The following is an 18,189-nucleotide window of genomic DNA, read 5'->3' as shown; positions in this document are numbered from 1 at the left end:
ATCCCAGATCCTCCGTGGGGAGACAAATTTCAGGCTTACTTACTTTCCCACCTGCACACTAGCCACTTTGTGAATAAAGTCTTGCAAAACTCATTTCCATGATTGGCAACTGTGCACTGGGCAGAACAGGCGTGGTTCAGTAACAATTCTCGAATCACAAAGGAAGTCACTGAGGGCTTGAATTTAGATTTGTTTTAATTTTGTCTTTTAACAACACTCTGACTGTGACTTTTTTCACTGTGCTTGGGTTGAACCTCACGCATCAAGCAGGCACTTGGCCACGACCACTGAGGTACATCTCCAGGGAAACCATGACTTTTCAATGAACTGCAAAACTGACTTCAAGCCAGTGGTTCTGAAACTTGAGCTCACATCAGACTCAGCAAAAGACCCCGTTCAAACAGGATGGTTTTTGATTCAATAGCTCTGGGGAGGGACCGAGAATTTTTATTTCTAGCAGGGCCCCAGGTGATGCTGATCTTGAAGGTCTAGGGCCCAGGCCTTGAGAACCAGATCTCTAAAGCCTTGCACAAACCCCCAGGACCTCAGGAAAACACCCAGACGCCTCGGTGGTTTCCAGAGCTCTGCACCGTCTCAGCCTGTTGTCCTCCAGCTCGTCTTCCTCCCCAAGGAGACCTGTGTTCCACAGCCCAGTCCACAGCGTGGCTGAATAGCCTTGCTCAGGCGCCATCTCTTCTCCAGACCTGTGCGCATGTAATGCGCTCAAATACTAGTTCCTTCTTTGTCGCCAAGCTGACTGCTTCAAGTTTTTGTCATTGTTTTGCATTGCTGGGGATTGAACAGGGCCTTGCACATGCTGGGCAAGCACTCTACTACTGAGCTACACCCTCAGCACTCCTTCAGATTTTTTTTCTGTGACACATGACAGGCCCCCATCAGCCCTTTGGCCCCTTGAGGCCATGACTGGCTAGAGCCAGACCTGTCTCACTGGATGGAAAGGTTCTTGAGGGCAGAACCTTAGGCTGTTCCCTCACTGTTCCCCAGCCCTGCCCAGCACAGTACAGACCAGGCACCCTTATGGAAATGGACAGCTGATGGAGGTCTGTCTCTCCCACCTATCCATCTGTCCACCCCACGGGCCAGGGAGGATGACTTCATCCAAGGGAGGAGACTCAGCAGCCACATACCTGAAGCCATCTAGAGTCACCAGTCAGTAGCAGTAGGGTCTCCCAGTGGCATGCCCAGCTCGGGAACACAGTACCCTGGGAGGGACGGGTGCCGTCATCAGATCTCGGTGTACAAGGTTTTGGCTACAGTATTGTTTTACCAGCAAGAGAGGAAATCACCCACACAACTAGAAATGACTTGGGCACAAGTATCCGAGAGGAGGCTCTGCATATGCAAAAGGATATGAGACCTACGTGTGTGTCTCTGGTGTAATGTCTGAATTATCCTGTATTGACGAAAAAAGCAAGAAGAAACGAGAATAATATAATAGAACATGAGGTGAAAATGTGAATATTTTTATATTATCTACATAATAATTTAAAATGAGAACAGCAGGGCCAGGGTTGGGGCTCAGTGGTGGAGCGCTTGCCTAGCACGTGTGAGGCACTGGGTTTGAGTCTCAGCACCACATATTAATAAGTAAAATAAAGGTCCATTGACAACTAAAAAAATATTTTAAAAAAAATGAGAACAGCAGCAATAATTAGGCAACATTTTATTGAGTCCACATCAGGTGGTAAGCTGCTGGCTGCTCAGGTCCCCGAGGTAGATGCTGTTTGCCTCCTATTTCACAAATGAGCTAACGAGGCACCAGAGGGGACATCCCCTGCCCAAGGTCACCCAGCTCAGGAGAGAGAAAGTGTAATTCTTACCACCTCAATACATTAGGTACCACTTGTGTAGAATGGAAAATAAAGGATGCACACATGCACATCGCTGGTACACATGGAGACTAATCCTGGAAGGAGACCCAAGAAACCATCACGGCGGAGTGCAGGGGGAAGGCTCTGTGTCCTCTAGACACTCTTGGGCACGCTGGAACTTTTCTTTTTTCCCTTTCTCTCCCCCTCTCCTCTCTTTCTCTCTGTACCGGGGACTGAACCCAGGGGCACTTAACCTCTGAGCCACATCCCCAATTCTTTTTATATTCTATTTAGACAGGGCCTTGCTAAGTTGCTTAGGCTGGATTTGAACTCTCGATCCTCCTGCCTCAGCCTCTCGAGGTGCTGGGATTACAGGCGTGCACCACCGTGCCCAGCTTCCCTTTGGAACTTTTAGCATGGTACTTTTTTTGTTTTCTATTGAATGGAACAGGACCTGGTGTTTCTTCCTAGAGGACTCTGAAAAGAGAAGGAGCAAGGAGTGGAAGCCAGAGTACACAAGTAGCTCCCTCAAGAAGATGAGAAGCAGCTGCCCCAACCGTCCATCCTGATTTAAGCACCAAGATCCAATATGACCTTCATAAGAAGCCCAGAAGGCTGGGAAGCTGAGAAGGAGCTGCACAGTGGATGTTTCTGAGCTCCCATAGGAAAAGATGACCAACCAAGAGCCTGTTCAAATCCAAGTTTTGCACTTTCTGTGTGACTTTGGGCAAGTTACTTAACCTCTCTGAGCCGCTTTGCTTTACCTGTAAACAGTGGAGAATGTTCATAACTCACAGACTTGCCAAGAGGGTTGAAGGTGTCAAGGGCTTAGAGCTGTGCCTGGCACATGGTGAACCCTCTGTATTTTCTATCACTTATTAAGACAATCATGAAGAGCTTAAAATTCTCTTTTCTTACCAGTACTGTCCACCTTCCTGGTTCTCCTTACTCCTCTTCGTCCTACACTCCCTTTCTGTCTCCTTTGTGTGCTCTTTTTATCAGGACATTTATTGAAGGGTCATTGCTTCCTGGAAATGATCATGCCAATTGTGGTGCCTAGAGCTATGGCAACCACTTTGGGACCATGAGGGGAGGACACGTGAGTCAAGCCTTCAGCTGAGGATGGCAGAGCAGAGACACAGGGGCCCTGGGTCCTTCCAGAGATCTCCCCAACTCAGAGATCTCCCCAACTCAGAGATCTCCCCCACTCTGCTGAGTGCAATCTAACAAATCCATCCTACTCCAGCAGTGCCAGGCCTGGTTCTGCTAGAACCCGGGAAAAGCCAAAATCCTTCCTAAGTGATAGGAATATACAAACACCCTAAGGCTGATTGCCTCTCTCTTCACTCCTCCTACAGCCTCAGTCCCTTCATCTCTGTCTCCAACTCTGACCACCCACTGAGCCCTAGCCCCAGGGCCCTGCGACACCCCTGGGGTGTCCCTGAAGCCCCTCATACTCACCAGATGTTAAAACAGCCACTGACGTCCCCCCAGCTCCGCTTCCCCTCAGGTCCCCAGGCACAGCTGGCCTCGGACCTCGCCCTCCCAGGCTGCAGAGCCACCCGCTGGCTGGGGGCCTCCCCACCTCCGTGGCCCTGCCCAGCCAAACTCTCCCTGGGCTCTCCCCAGCCTCCCCCACTCTCCTCCCTGCACACGCAGCTAGGGGACCTTCCCAAGCCCCTCGGTGCCTCTCCCGCGTCCTGGGATGAGGCTGCCCCAGGCTCGCCACTCCAGGACACAGACCAGCTCCTGCCCCTTCCGGCCTCACTCCAGGCACAGCGGCCAGAAGCTGCGGCCCCACCTGCCTCCCCACCCGGCCTCCGCAGCCCTCGCTTCTGCCTGCTCGGCCCCACCGGCTCCATTGCCCGCCGGCTCCTTCGGAGACCTCCACGGGGTGTGGCAGGGTGAGGAGGGCCGCTCAGTGGAGGGCCCCTGGCACCCCGGCTACTGCCACAGACCACCTCAGGAGCAGCAGAGTCCCCAGGCCTGGCCCTGAAGCCGGTGGCTTCCTCGCCACCCTCCCCTGCCTCAGCGTCCTCAGCTGTGGAGAGGGGATAACCGTGTCCTGTCCTCATCCACAGAGCATCCGGAAGACAGCCTGGCCCAGAGTGTGGCAGGTGACAGGCCAGCCCCCTGGAAGTGGTGCTGTCGTGGCCGCCATTTCAGAGAAACAGTCCGAGAGGTAGAGCAGCTGCCCGAGGACAAGGCAGGACACGGCCCCGTCAGACGGGAGCCTGAGCAGCTGGCCGCAGGCCGAGGCCGAGACGTGGACCTCGCGCTCCGTGAACGGGGCGCGGGCTGAGAGCAGGCCTGGCCCTGGTCCCTGGAGGTGCCTGAGAAGGCGAGTCGCGGACAACGCCTTCCTCTGACCTTGGCTCACACTGGGTCTCGGTGCTGCTGCCCCTTCCTCCACAAGGCTCTCCTGACCTTCCAGCGACAGCCGGACACCAGCCCAGCGCTTGCCCGCCTCGGCCCTGGCCGTGCTTTCTCCAGCTCACCCAGTGGCTCTGCTGCTGCCGCCCGGCCCTGCCTATCCAGATGTCCCCTGTGCAGGGACAGGTCTGTCCACCTCACCAGGGCCCAGGGCCACCTCCACTACCACGGTGTCCCCAGCACTGTGCAGCCCCGGCCAGTGCAGATGGGGTCTGGGATGAATGGACATCCTCCTGCCCTCTGAGGAGGAAACCAAGGCTCAGAGAGGGCTGTCGCCTGACTGGCGACGGAAATAGGTCCAGGACCAGAGTCTGCACCCGACTGGTGGCTGAACGAGGGACAGATGGAGCCTGGGAGCCGAGGCACAAGGGGAGGGCAGAGTGCGGGGAGGGAGGCGAGGGAGGGGAGCCACGCTGGAGCCAGGGGGCCCGGGTGGCAGAGAGGTCCCTGCGGCCAGGACGTGCGGTCCCGCCAGCTGCCGGCTACCTGGGGATGGAGGCGTAGTCGGTGTGGGCGCCAGCAGAGAGGTGCTGGTGCAGCGCGGGCTGGGCGCCCAGGATGTCCACCTGATCGTCCTGGTCCTCGCCGAGGCTGGCGGGGCCCGGGCTGGGCAGCAGGATGAGCTCGGTGAGGCCGTGGAGGTCAGACACGTGGCGGAAAGTCTGCAGCACCAGCACCATGGCCACCAGGCCCAGAAAGAGGTAGGCTGCGGGCGGGAGGAGGACGGTCCAGTGGTCAGCCGGTCCCCCGCCGGCCGGGTCCTGCCGGGCCCTGGGAGCCCTCCCCAGCCCGGAAGGCCCGTGTTCTCCTCACCCACTGCCCAGCCCCAGCTCACCTGTGACCAGCACCTTGTAGAGGGCCCGGTGGGGCTGGCCAGGGGCCTCCCCGGGGACATAGTCGCCCAGGCCGATGGTGGACAGCGAGATGAAGCAGAAGTAGAAGGCGTCCAGGAAGCTCCAGGCCTCCTCCAGGTGAGCGAAGATGGCAGCGGGCACCAGAAAGCAGACGGTCACCAGGACTCCCAGCAGGGCCACCAGGTGCCAGCGCGCGGCCCGTCGGGGCTCCCAGCCCCAGCGCAGGGTCAGCCAGGACAGGGGCGCGTGGGTGAGCAGCAGCGACAGGCGCTGGGCCGAGGCGGTGAGCAGCAGCATGGTGGTCGGCACGCCCAGCAGCGCGAAGGCGATGGAGAAGGCCTTGCCCGCATCCGTCAGCGGCGTCGTGTAGCCATAGCCTGCGGGGAGGGGCCTCCTGTCCACCAGCACCTCCAGGCAGGGGCCGAGGACACCTGCCCGGCCTGACTTGAGCCCAGCCCTCCCGCCGCCCCCTTCCCCTGCTCGGGCAAAGAGCTGCTTTCCTTCCACACTCAGGCAAAGCCTGAAGGACCCGCTAGGCCCGGCACCGCGGCTGCTTTTAGTTACTGGCTTTTAAGGACTAAAAACCACTGATCTGAGCCAGGGGTGGTGACACGCCTGCGATCCTAGTGACTCGGGAGGCCAAGGCAGGAGGCCAGCCTCAGCAACTTAGTGGGGTCCTCAGCCACTGTCCCTAAATAAAAATAAAAAGGACCGGGGATGTGGCTGAGTGGCTCAGTGGTTCAGCACCCCTGGGTTCAATCCCTGGTACCAAAAATAAAATAAAATACAAGGGCTGTGACGTAACTCAGTGGTGCCCCTGGACTCAGTCCCCAGCACCCCACCACATTTGTGGGGGCTGGGGTTGTGGCTCAGGGCTGGAGTCCCTGCCTGGTGTGTACAAGGCCCTGAGTTTCATGATTGCTAATTTGAGAGGTCACACAGCTCTGCTGTGGAGGACACTGCTGTGTGGTCATGACAAGAATGGTTGTCTGGGTAACTTCTGGGGGACTCGGAGGCCGTGCAGGTGACCTCTTCCGTATCAAGGAGGCAAACACTTCACCATCAAAGAGCGAGGAAGCCTGATCAGTCACACGCGGACCACTAACGGCTTCACCTCCAGGCGCCTTTCCCCACGCCTCACGTCACCCTGCTTCCTTCTCCCCTGAACACCCCCAGACCCCCACCTCTTCAGGGAAGCAGAATCGAGACACTTTCCGCCCTTATCACCATGGATAACTCTTGCAAAACTCCTCATCTCAGTGACTGGCTAAGTGCAGATCACCCCTGACCTCACATATTCCACCAGTCAGCGCGGCCTGACATCCCAGCCTTCGGACAGACCCCCAATCCACCTACTTCTCCCTGTAACTTGGTCCCATGGCCCTGCCTTGTCCTGCCCACCACAGCAGCCTTCCCAGGCCTCCCTTCTCCACCTGGAACCCACAGTCTATCCATCTCACTCAGACTATAGGACCAAGATCCCACCCAGTCCCACAGGGCTGCATGCCTGCCTCAGGACCTTTGCACTGGCCACTCCTTCCTCGTGAAAAGCTCTTTCCCCATGCATCTGCACCTTCCTCTCTCTCCAGTCCTTCAGATCTTTATCCAATGTCACCTCTCACTGATGCCTTCTCTGATCACTTCATTCTAAATTGTAACACCCTCTGACCCAACTCTTTCCTCCCCATAACCCTCAATGCCTCCTACAAACTGGGCACTTTACTTATTTGGTCACTGTCTCCCACGAGGGCGTCAGTTCCAGGAGGGCAGCGGATTCTGTTCTGCCCCTGCTGTGCGCCTTGATCAGGTGGGCACTCGATTTATTCTCCTCAAATGAATGGATGAGGGCGCAGGCTTCGTGCGTTTCCTCTAGGCTTACAGGGCTGTGACAGGCCCAGTGGACGCCCGAGGGGGCGGGGCACAGAGCAAGGTAGCGTGGGCGTGAGCTCTGCAAGCAGAAACAAGGCCAAGAGGACCCCAGGGGCGGGGCGCTGACTCGTGAGGGACAAAGAGCAATTGTAAATCTCTTTTTATTTCTCAAATAAATCAAACCAAAGGGTCAGACCTATGACTGAGGGATGAGGACCCAGTCCTGTGGAGAGTTAGGGGTCTCCCCGAGGGCGGCAGACCAGCCCCGCGACCCGTAATAAACTGCGGACACGTCTCACACCCGAGCCGATGTCCGCCTGTGCCTGCTTCCCAAACAAAGGGATCCCACATTTTTTTTTTCTTTTGTACTTTTTCTTTTGTACTTTTCCGTTTGTTTGCTCCGTTGGTTGTTTTTTGCGATGCTGAGGATGGATCCCAGGGCCTCGTGCACGCTAGGCAAGGGCTCCGCCACTGAGCTGCGCCCCAGGCCCTGGTCCCATTTTTTAATATACTTCAAAGAACCAAAAGCGAGCTCCAGCAGACAGACTGCTCACAACCGCGAGAATGAGGAAGCGACTCGGGTTTCCACCAACAGACTCGCGGATCAGCGCAAGCAGCACACACCCTCCAGGGACCACATTCAGCCTCAAAAAGAACAGGAATTCTGACGCGTGCTGACACGCGGATGATCTCTGAGGACGTGTCAAGTGAAAAGCGTCAGTCACTAAAGGACAACGCTGTGTGATTCCACTCTGTAGGGCAGGCAGAGTAGTCAGTCAGAGACTCAGAGCAGAACGGTGACTGCCAGGGCTCAGAGCGAGGGGCCAGCAGGGACTTGCCGATCAATGAAGGCAGTTTCCGGGTTTGGTTTTGTTTTGTTTTTCCTTCCTTTGGCATTGAGAATTTAACCCAGGCGTGCTTTACCACTGAGCCATATCCCCAGCCCTTTTTTATTTTGAGACAGGGTGCCACTAAGTTGCTGAGGCTGGCCTCACACTTGCAATCCTCCTACCTCAGCCTCCTGAGCCTCTGGGATTACAGGCGTGTGCCACCTGGCAGGTGCCCCTGGCTTTTAGCAGGATAGTCATCCACCTGGAATAGGTACATTCCTCCTCCCTTGCAGCCAGATGTGACTCTGTGACTAATTTCTGGAGAATTAATTATACATGAAAGAATGCAGGTCCTCCTTCTCTCCGGGAGGACCACTCTCTCCCTTGGGAGTGTCCCCTTTTTTCCCTGTTTCTATCCCTTCTTTTTTAATTTCTTTTTTAGTTACTAATGAACCATTTATTTGTTTATATGCGTGCTGATAATCGGACCCAGTGCTTCACGTGCTAGGCAAGTGCTCTACCACTGAGCCAACAACCCCAGCCCTTCTATCTCTTCTAATAAACTCATGCTGTTTTTCAAAAAAAAAGGAAAGAAAGAATGAATGAATTCAGGAACTTCCAGGGAGGATCATTAAGGTGAGGGGAGATACCTATACCCCTTTTCTTTCCTGTTCTGCTGACTAGAACATAGGTATGAAGGCTGGAGCAGAGCAGTTATTTTGCACCATGAGGAGACCCTGGAAACAGAAACTATTAGGAGCAGTTATAGCCCAGCTGGGTTTTGCTGAGGAGTCTGGGTCTCTGACCCATAGCACCCTTTTAGTCTTGGACAGACTACCTCAAATGTGAGCAAGGAATAAACATCCATCTTATTTAAGCAACTGTGACCTGAAGTTTCTCACTCATGACTCCAACCCTCATGAGCACAAGGTTTTAGTTGGGTGCGGCAGTGCAACCTGTAGTCCCTGTCACTCAGAAGTTTGGGCGGGAGGATCACCTGAGCCCAGCAGTTTGGAAGCTTGGGTAACATAGCAAGAGCAATAAATAAAAAAAAAAAAAAAAAAAAAAAAAAAAAAAAAAGGCTTTTTGTCACGCGTGCATGTGTGTGTGTGTGTGTGTGTGTGTGTGTGTGTGTGTGTTACTGGGGATTGAACCCAGGGGTGCTCTACCACTGAGCCACACCCCAACCCTTTTTATTTTTTGAGACAAGTTTTCCTTCAATTACCCAGGCTGGCCTTGAACTTGGAATCCTCCTGCCTCAGCCTCCCAAGTAACTGGGATTACAGGCGTGCACCACCGCACCCAGCAAAATAAGGGTTTAATGGAGAAACTCCCCTGGTTTGCAAGTGACACCAAATCCTTATAAGTAAGAAAATCAGAGTTAGAACTGAGTCGGGCCCATAGGCCTCCTCCCTACTTCAAAGAGTTGAGTCCAAAATAAGTGCTTTCCATTTTTTCCCTGCGTGACTTTGGCCAAGTGACTCCTCCTTTCTGAGCCTGTTTCCTAACTGGCAAAAAAAAAAAAACAAAAAAAAAAACGGGCTCCATCATTCATTCCCCTCCTCGAATGTGGTAGTAGTCCCACCGGGCTGGGGTGGGCTCGGCACCCGCACAGGCATGGAGGGGTTCCAATGAGGGCGACGCTGCAATCTGCGCACGCGCGGGGCTGGGAGGGGCTCCAGGGCTCACGCACACCCAGCCTCCGATACGACTGGGCACACGCACGGCAGCTACCGCAGCCACAGCCTGCCCGCCTTCCCCTGGGCCCAGCTCCCGACTTCCTGCTGCCCACCCCTGGCCTCGGCTGCTCACTAGGTCTTAGGTTGGGGCCTACGACAAAATGAGGGACACTGAGAAAGGTCTCCCTGAAGGACATTCAGTTTGTATGCCACGCCTCCAGGTGTAGTCAGGGTTCCTGGCCCCACCCAGGATGACCATGATGCCTGAGGCTCTGCAAACATTAGCTTTACCTGCACCCCTCCCTGACAAGGACACCTCCTTAACCAAACTTCAGCCTGGCTTCTCTGAGCACTGTTCGTTTCGGCAAGAATCCTAAGATATCCCACCAAATTCCTCATCTCCCACTCTTTTTTTTTTTTTTTTTTCCAGGAATGGAACCCAGAAGTGCTTTACCACTAAGCTACATTCCCAGTTTTTAAATTTTTAAATCTGTGGCTAAGTGGCTGAGACTGGCCTGGAACTTGCGATCCTCCTGCCTCAGCCTCTTAAGCAGCCAGGATTGCAGGCATCACCACCCCCAGCCTTACTCCCTCTTTAACTTTTTTCACCGCCCCCCCACTTTTTTGAGACAGGTCTTGCCATGTTGCCCAGGCTGGGCTGGAACTCATGATCCTTCTGCCTCAGGCTCCTGAGGAGCTGGGACCACAGGCGTGCAGAACCATGTGACTCATCACTTACTCTATACATCTAAGTCCCTGGCCTGTGTTTAGCAAGAATCTCCTCGGACTGGGGTTGTTCAGTGGTGGAGCGCTTGTCCAGCATGTGCGAGGCCCTGGGTTCCATGCCCAACACCACAGAGAAACGAAGACACCAGCCCAGTCGAGGAAGCCTCCGTGTCTCTTCCACCCGCCGCCCAGCCGGCTGCCTTTGGCATATTCACCACTGAGCTCTTCTGTGACACGCACACATCGCCCTTCTTAGCCAAGTAGTGTTGAAACACAGCCATCAAATGGCAACTTCCCTGTTCCTAAACTCTTCAGGCTGTTTTTCAGGACGTGGGCACAGGATCCTCGGACCTGACCTAAGGTGGCCTCGGCAGCCTGGTGGGACCGAAAGTCTCTGAGGAGCAGAACCAGAGAACAGGCCCCCCAGACCTGGACTAGAAGCGAGGGGTGACGTCGACAGAGGCAGAAGAGACCAGAATTACCCCAAGTTCCCCTGGGCCAGTGCACCGGGTGCGGACTATTCCACCAACACTCCGTTTCCCTCCTTTCCCCTTCTCCCGCCACTCAGGTTCCCCCCCTAGCGGCCAATCCGATCTGGGAAAGGGATTTGAATGCGACCTCCTGCCTCCCTGTCCTTCAACCTTCAACAAAGCTCTTTCTTTTTGTAGAAACCCTGTGCCATGGTACTGGCTTCTGTGTGTGCCAGGCAGTGAGCCCTTGCTCAGTATCAAAGTGGTAAGAACATTGGACTCTGGAGATTTGGTTCAAACCTCTACTCTACACCTTCCCAGCTGTGTGACCTCGGGCCAGTAGACCAACTTCTCTGGGTCTGTTCTATTCCCTCTCTCTCTCTCTCTCTCTTTCCAGGCATTACTGTGACGTGGAAAGTGCTATTATCCCCCCACTTTTTTCTTCACTAATGGGGACGAACCCAAGTGTGCTCTACCACTGAGCCCCATGCCTAGCTTTTTTTTTTTTTTTTGAGACTTGCTAAATTGCTGAGGTTGACCCCCAAACTTGGGCTCCTCCTGCCTCAGCCTCCTGAGTCACTGCGATGAGCGTGGGTCACCGCACCCAGCTTTATTACCCTGTTTTACAGATGAGGGAGGACACTGAGCGGCCACAGGGCTGGGGTGCCAAGCCAGGCTGCATCTGCCCGCCTCGTGTCTGGCCTCACCTGCTCCTCTGCCAGGGAGGATAACGCAGAAAGCAGCATCGGTGAGCAGCCGGCAAGGCGCCTGCGACCCAGGGGAGGTCGGAGGCTGGTTGGGCCGGCCCTGGCAGGCCAGGCAGCCTGGGGAGAGCCTGAGGCTTGCCGGCTAATTCCAGCCTGTGAGGAAATCACCCTGCTCCTCTGCCAGTGGCCTCCGGTGGCTGGTCCAATGATGGGGCACCAAGGGGGACAACTGCCCACCCCAACTGTTACACTACCCACTGGAGGCAGAGTTAGGATCCTGGACCAACCTCCTCATGTTCCAAAAGGGGCACCTGGTGGCTGGGGAGGGACTGGAGAGCAGCAGAGCCTGACGGCAGAGGGATTTCCCAGGCCTGTGAGGGGACAAGGGACTTCCCAGGGCCAGGGTTCTCAAGGGCTGGGGGTGAGGCAGGTCGCAGGGTCCCATCTGAATGGGCTCAGAGCAGGGAGTCTGGGGGGGGGTCAATCTTAATCAAGGGCCAGTGTCCTTGTTTGACATGAATTCTGGGGTCCTGGGTCAAAGGAAGGAGGGCCAGGCAGCAGCCAGTGACTTCTGGATCGTGTCCTCGGGCAGAGGGGGTTTCTGAAGCCCAGGGTACCCGAGGGCAAGTGGTAAGGTAGATGCTGCTAAGGGACAGAGCAGTGTCCCACGTCCTTGCTGACTGTTCAGGGCAGACAGTGGGTGCTGGGGAAGGTCCTGGTGCAGGGGCCTGGAGCGTCCTTCATGGAGAGGATTTCAGAGACAAAACAGGCTGGGGCAGTTGGGTGGAGAGGGAGGTCCCAGCTGTGAGCCTGGAAAAGGTCAGAGGGCTCCCAAGTCCCCAGAAATCCCCTGGTTTGGGAAACCCAGGAGGGCAGGGTTTCCTGAGAGGTCGGGGGAGTCAGGTCCTAGCTGGGGTGTCAGGAGGAAGTGGGTGTAGTGTGTTCCCAAAAGGACACATCTGGACAGTCGGGAGACAGGGTTGGAAGGAATGGCTGCAGCAGCCCAGAGATAGGTCCTGGCCTGGCTGAGCGTTGCCAGAACAGCTGGCAAGAGAGCCCAGTCTGGGCTGGCGTCCTGTGGGGCCAGGGAGGTGGATTCTGCTGTCCACAACAGTGTGAAGGGTGCTTGGTCCCCTACAAGAGGTCCTGGTCACTGGGGGTTTCAGGGTCCACAGAGGGGTGTAAGTCTCAGTTCATGGGTTTAAAGAGGACTTCATGGAGAGTCCTGGGTTTTCAAAGGCTAGAAGTTGTGCTGGAGGTGGTGTGGGGACAGAGGGGTGGCAGTCTGGGGTGGGCTTCTAGTTGGACAGTCTGTGGTCCTTCCTGGAGGGTGCTCTGCCTCCCTCCATGGGGGGTCCCTTTCACGCCTCCACAGTTGTTGGGACTGCTGAATTGGGGTTTGCAGGTCCAGAAGGAACAGAGAGGGTTCCAGTTGGGAGGAAGACCCTACAGCGCAGGGGTAATGTCAGGATGGGGTGTGGGGAGGTCTTGACCGGAGCTGGGATTACCTACAGGGAGCATGGGCCAGAGGGATGGCCATGCCCTGTCTGGGACCCATGCTGGACAGTGACCCGGGTCCAAAGGGCCAGGAGTCTCAGAGCAGGCACAGGTTCCTGCCAGGTGTTCCACTGGAAGGCAGGCCTTTGGTGGGTGCCCTGAGAGGTCGGGGGAGTCAGGGTCCTGGCTGGGGTGTCAGGAGGAAGTGGGTGTAGTGTGTTCCCAAAAGGACACATCTGGACAGTTGGGAGACAGGGTTGGAAGGAATGGCTGCAGCAGCCCAGAGATAGGTCCTGGCCTGGCTGAGGCTCCCAGCCAGAGGGGACCGGATCTCAGGTGGAAGCTTGGAGGTCCTCCTTGGTCTCTATGTATCCTGGGCCCAGAGGGGTCTGGAGACACCCAAATCCTCAGGGGGGTTAAGACGGAGGGGTGAGGTCCCAGATGCTTGCAGAAGGTACTCTGCGGGGACGCTGGTCCGAAAGAACTGTGGAGGGGGTGCTTCCTGCTTAGGAGGAAAGGCCTGGCTGAGGGACCCCCAAGGGGTCCAGCTGCCACATGTGGGCCCGGGATGCTGGTCGGGTGGGGTTTGCCCAGGAGGGGTTTGTGAGAAGGGCATTTCATGAGGACTCGCGGGTCCCTAAGGCACAGGACCAGGTGGGAGTCCCGGGTCCTCGCTGGCCCCGGGGCGGGGGCGGCGCTCACGTACCCACGGTGGTGACCAGCGTGCTGGCGAAGAAGAGCGCGGAGGCGAAGTCCCAGGCGGGGTCCGAGGCGTTGGCGGGGTCCGACGCGTTGGCCAGCACGGCGCGCCCCAGCCGCCCGGCCGCCAGTACCCGCTCCACGAAGGCGTCCAGGGCGGGCGCCGCCACGCACGGGCTGCGCCGCAGCAGCTGCTCCCGCAGCGTCCCCAGCTCGGCTCGGAGCCGGGCTTCGTGTGGCGCCTCCAGCCGCGCCACCAGCAGCGCGCCCAGCACCAGGTACACGGCGTACACCGCCAGGGCGCCCGCCAGGAGCGCGCCCCGCCGCATGGCGCCCGCCGCCCCGCTGCCCCAAAGCCCCGGGCCGCCCCGCTGACGTGGCCCCCGCCGCCCGCCGCCGCCGCCGCCGCTCGCCGCCTGGTTTCAGTTCCGGGAGCTCGACGCTTGGCCACAGATGCCCCAGGAGGAAGAGGGAAAAGGGGCGGGGCGGGCGGGAGGAACGCCCACCTCTGGGAAACTGAGGCGCGCCCCACTCCAGGTGTTCGCGCGGACACAGGGTGGAGCCCAGCGCTCCCGGAGCCAGGAGCCCAACAGCACCGAGAGTAGGGGAGTGCTTCCCTTCCTCACCAACACTCTTCCTCTCTCCCTCCGCAGTCGCGGCTCCCTGAACTAGAGGTGAGAGAATCCAAACTCAGAAAAGTTGCTCTCCAACTCAGGGCGGTTGCGCACGGCTGCTCAGGTTGTGCACAGCATCAGAGAGCATGGCTAAGGGCAGGGGCAAACTGAAGGCCAGTTCTCACTCTGTTGCCAAGTCTTGCGCCCTGGATGAGATGGCCACCACCCTGCAGCGACGCCTAATTCACAAAGACAGACATTATAGAGTCAGGTGTCCCCTGTGCCCTCGTGCACCGAGCGGGGATCCTAACCCATTCACCACGTCTTTGCTCAGATCCCACTTTGTTCTGGGTAGTGCTGAGAACACACAGTGATCAAGACAGTCTTGGGCTCTTTCCTCTTGGGTTCCCAGTAAATCAGGAGAAAGTGACAGATCAGTAGAGTGACAGCCCATGGTAGTCAGGGATGGATAGCGCAGGTGGGCAAGTTCCACAGCGCCTGGGAAGCACAGGCAAGATGATCTGGGGTGGGATGGGGGAAGCCAGAGGAAGCCATAACCCAATTTAGGGAGGTCAAGAAAGTGTCCTGAAAAGGGGATTGATTATCCTAGCTGAGACATGAAGAGTGACTTGGAAATGAGCCAGGGTCTTTGTGAGCCAGACTCAAATATTGCACGAACCCTTAGTTCAATCCCAGCACTGAAAAAAGAAAGGAAGAAGTAAACAAGAGAACAAGAGTCAGGTGACTGAGAAGGTTGAGGCAGGAGAATTCCAAGTTCAAGGCCAGCCTCAGCAATTAACAAGACCCTAGTCAGGGAGACCCTGTCTCAAAATGAAAAGAGATGGGGATGTGGCTCAGGGGTAAGTGCCCCGTACCCCCCATAAAAAATAGAAAGACAGGAATCGTGAATATATACCTTTGTTTGGGAGGGTGCAGGGTGTAGTGCAGGGTGTCATTCAGTGTTAGAGCACATGCCTAGTACGAGCAAGACCCTGAGTTCCATCCCTGTCACAAAAAAAAAAAAAAAAGAGAGAGAGAGAACATTTTCTTCAGTGTCCCTTTTGAGGGTCTCCCCACATCCCTTCCCTTCATCCCTTTGTAGCCAGAACTTAGTACTGAAAGCCTTCTGGAGGGCAGCCCAGATCCCAACCACATCTTACCCACAGAGGAGTGGGCTTGGGGCCCAGATCAGACATGGCCAGCTGGTTCTATTTATAAAAACCATGAAAAAAAAAAAAAAAAAAAAAAAAAAAACATGGCAATTCTTGGGACAGAGACCAATTTGGGGTTGAAAATCCATGGGAAGAGACACCTGATAATAAAAACAATAATTAACTGGGTCAGGCACTGTGGAGACTCAGGAGGCTGAGGCCGAAGGATCACAAGTTCAAGGCCAGCCTCTGCAACTTAGTGAGACCCTGTCTCAAAAGAAAAAAGGGGTGTGCATGGTGATGTAGCTCAGTGGAAAAGCCTCCTGGGTTCAATCCCCAGCATCCCCCCAAAAAATAATGAGCTGGGTGTGGTGGCATACCCCTGTAATCCAGGGATTCCCAAGGCTGAGGTAGAAAGATGGCAAATTCAAGGTCAGCCTCAGTAATTTAGTAAGACTTGTCTCAAAATAAAAAAAATAAAAAGGGCTAAGGAGGTGACTCAGAGCAATCTCCAGTACCACACACACAAAAATAAATAAATAAATAAATAAAAAATAAAGACAGTAACAGTAGCTACCTGTGATCAGGGGTTACAACATGCAACACTCTTGGACACACGCACTTGCATTGAATCCTCAGCCACCCCCATATAATTCCCATTAACCTGAGGAGAAAATTCAGTCTTAAAAATGGGGGTGTGTCAGCTGGGCATGGTGGCACATGCCTGAAATCCCAGTGGTTCCGGAGGCTGAGGCAGGAGGATTGAGAGTTCAAAGCTGGCCTCAGCAAAAGGAGGCACTTAAGCAACTCAGTGAGACCCCGTCTCTAAATGAAATACAAAATAGGGGTGGGGATGTGGCTCATGTGGCTCGAGTGCCCCTGAGTTCAAACCCTGGTACCAAAAAAATTAATAATAATAATAAAATAATAATAATTACTATTATTATTATTTAGAGCATACAGGAGGCACTAGGAGACTGAGGCAGGAGGGTTGCAAGTTCGAGGCCAGCCTGGGTAGTGAGACCCTGTCTCAAAATAGAAATAAAAAAGGGGCTGCGTGGTTCAGCAGTAAAGCACCCCTGGATTCAATCCCCAATACCACACAAAAGAATTAAAACAGGGTTGGGGATTGTAGCTCAGTTGGTAGAGTGCTTGCCTCACAAGCACAGGCCCTGGGTTCAATCCCCAGCACAGCAAAATAAATAACATAAGTAAAATAAAAACAAAGTACACAGGAGCATGTGTACTGGTTATACACAAATAGGATATCTTTTTTTTTTCCCCCCTGGGCACTTACCCACTGAACCTCATCACCAGTCTTTTAAAAAAAATTTTTTTTTAGTTGTAGATGGACACATTACCTTTATTGTACTTATCTCTTCTTATGCAGTGCTGAGACTCGAACCCAGTGTCTTACACATGCTAGAGCACTTTGCCACTGAGCCACAATTCCAGGCCCTCCCCAGCCCTTTTTAATATTTTAGAGACAGGGCCTCGCTAAATTGCTTAGGGCCTCACTACATTGCTGAAGCTGGCTTTGAACTCTCAGTTCTCCTGCCTCAGCCTTCTGAGCCGCTGAGATTACGGACAAGTGCCACCGCGCCTGATTTTACTGTTTTACATAAAGGACTTGAGTGAGGATTCTGGTAGCCAAAGGAGTCCCGAAACCAATCCTCCAGATACCGAAGTCACAGGAGGCCAATAGGGAGCCAAAATACTTGCTTTATTAATAATAAAAAAAAATAGTTAAGAAGAGCTCAATCTTGCCGGGTGTGGTTGCGCACACCTGTAATCCCAGCGGCTTGGGAGACTGAGGCAGCAGGATCGCGAGCTCAAAGCCAGCCTCAGCAACTTAGGGAGGCCCTAAGAAACTCCGCGAGTTCCTGTTTCTAAAAAAAAAGAAAGAAAAAAAAGGGGGGGGTGGCTGGGGAAGTGGCTCAGCTCAGTGGTTTAAGTGCCCCTGGGTTCAATTCCCGGCCCCCACCCCAGAAAAAGAGATCAATCTTGAAGCAACAGATAATTGTGGTAGAGCCTAAGGGGCAGATTCTAAACTAGAGGTAGGGAGAAATGGGGCACCTCACACAAAAGGACCACAACTGAGCCAGAACTCGTTACTGAGAAACCAGGAGCAGCCTTTCAAGGCCCCCAGAAAAGACCCACAGCTCGGAGGAAGAAGGGGAAGCCACAACGATAGGGTCACTCGCTGACATCCTTCCGGAGCGCTATCACTGCCCAGAAGTCACTTCCACCGTTTTCTTTGCCTGAAATAAGTGGAAGTTATAGAGCGTCTCTGGTTTTAAAGAAAACCTAGTCGCAACGTGAGAACGTTTTAATAGATTTCTGGGAAACTGCCTAAAGGTATCTTCAAAGAAAGATACCGGTTCTTCTCACCTAACTTGTTGGGTGTCCTCTTCCTACTCTAGTCACTTTATTAAAGAGTGCCAAACTTTACAAGCGTTAGAGCTCTCACAACTCCAATCAGCCCCTTGGAAACACGAGTGCATCTCTTCTCCCTTCTTCACACCCTTCTCTGGCTCCCCAGTGCTCTCAGGTCCCCAAAAAAACTACCGGCCTGCCGAGAACTCCATTTCCCATCGACCTCATCGCTCGACACGTGACACCTACATTTCCCGTCATGCCCGACACCGCCTACTCCTAGGATTGTTCCCGGCCCCGCCTCCCTAACTCTCAGGTTCCGCCCCTCGCTTTACGCCCACGAGCCCCAGTCCCCGCCTCTTACGTAAACCCCAGCCCACTCGTCCCCGCCTCCGTGAAGGGGCGTGGCCTACGAGCACTCGTCAAGCCTATTGGCTGTCGTTTCACCGCTG

The 18,189-nt window shown here is 54.9% G+C and overlaps 1 protein-coding gene across 4 annotated transcripts; it reads right to left on the bottom strand.

Moving 5' to 3' along the window:
* Positions 1-224: 224 nt before the first annotated feature.
* Kcnk6 (potassium two pore domain channel subfamily K member 6) lies at positions 225-13,996 on the bottom strand. Of its 4 annotated transcripts, none has more exons than XM_047528097.1 (5): positions 13,604-13,996; positions 5,101-5,496; positions 4,752-4,971; positions 1,149-1,223; positions 225-789 (listed from the first exon to the last, which is right to left on the bottom strand). In XM_047528097.1, the coding sequence occupies exons 1-4, from the start codon at positions 13,923-13,925 to the stop codon at positions 1,172-1,174; spliced, it is 990 nt and encodes a 329-aa protein (XP_047384053.1). In that variant the 5' UTR covers positions 13,926-13,996; the 3' UTR covers positions 225-789; positions 1,149-1,171. The 4 variants fall into 4 exon arrangements, with proteins under 4 accessions (XP_047384053.1, XP_047384054.1, XP_047384052.1 ...); XM_047528098.1 differs by having other exon boundaries at positions 225-704; XM_047528096.1 differs by having other exon boundaries at positions 225-1,223.
* Between the last annotated feature and the right edge of the window lie 4,193 nt (positions 13,997-18,189).

This window comes from Sciurus carolinensis, chromosome 16 (assembly GCF_902686445.1).
Source record: "Sciurus carolinensis chromosome 16, mSciCar1.2, whole genome shotgun sequence".
NCBI lineage: Eukaryota > Metazoa > Chordata > Mammalia > Rodentia > Sciuridae > Sciurus > Sciurus carolinensis.
This window is presented reverse-complemented; position numbering and strand designations above follow the sequence as displayed.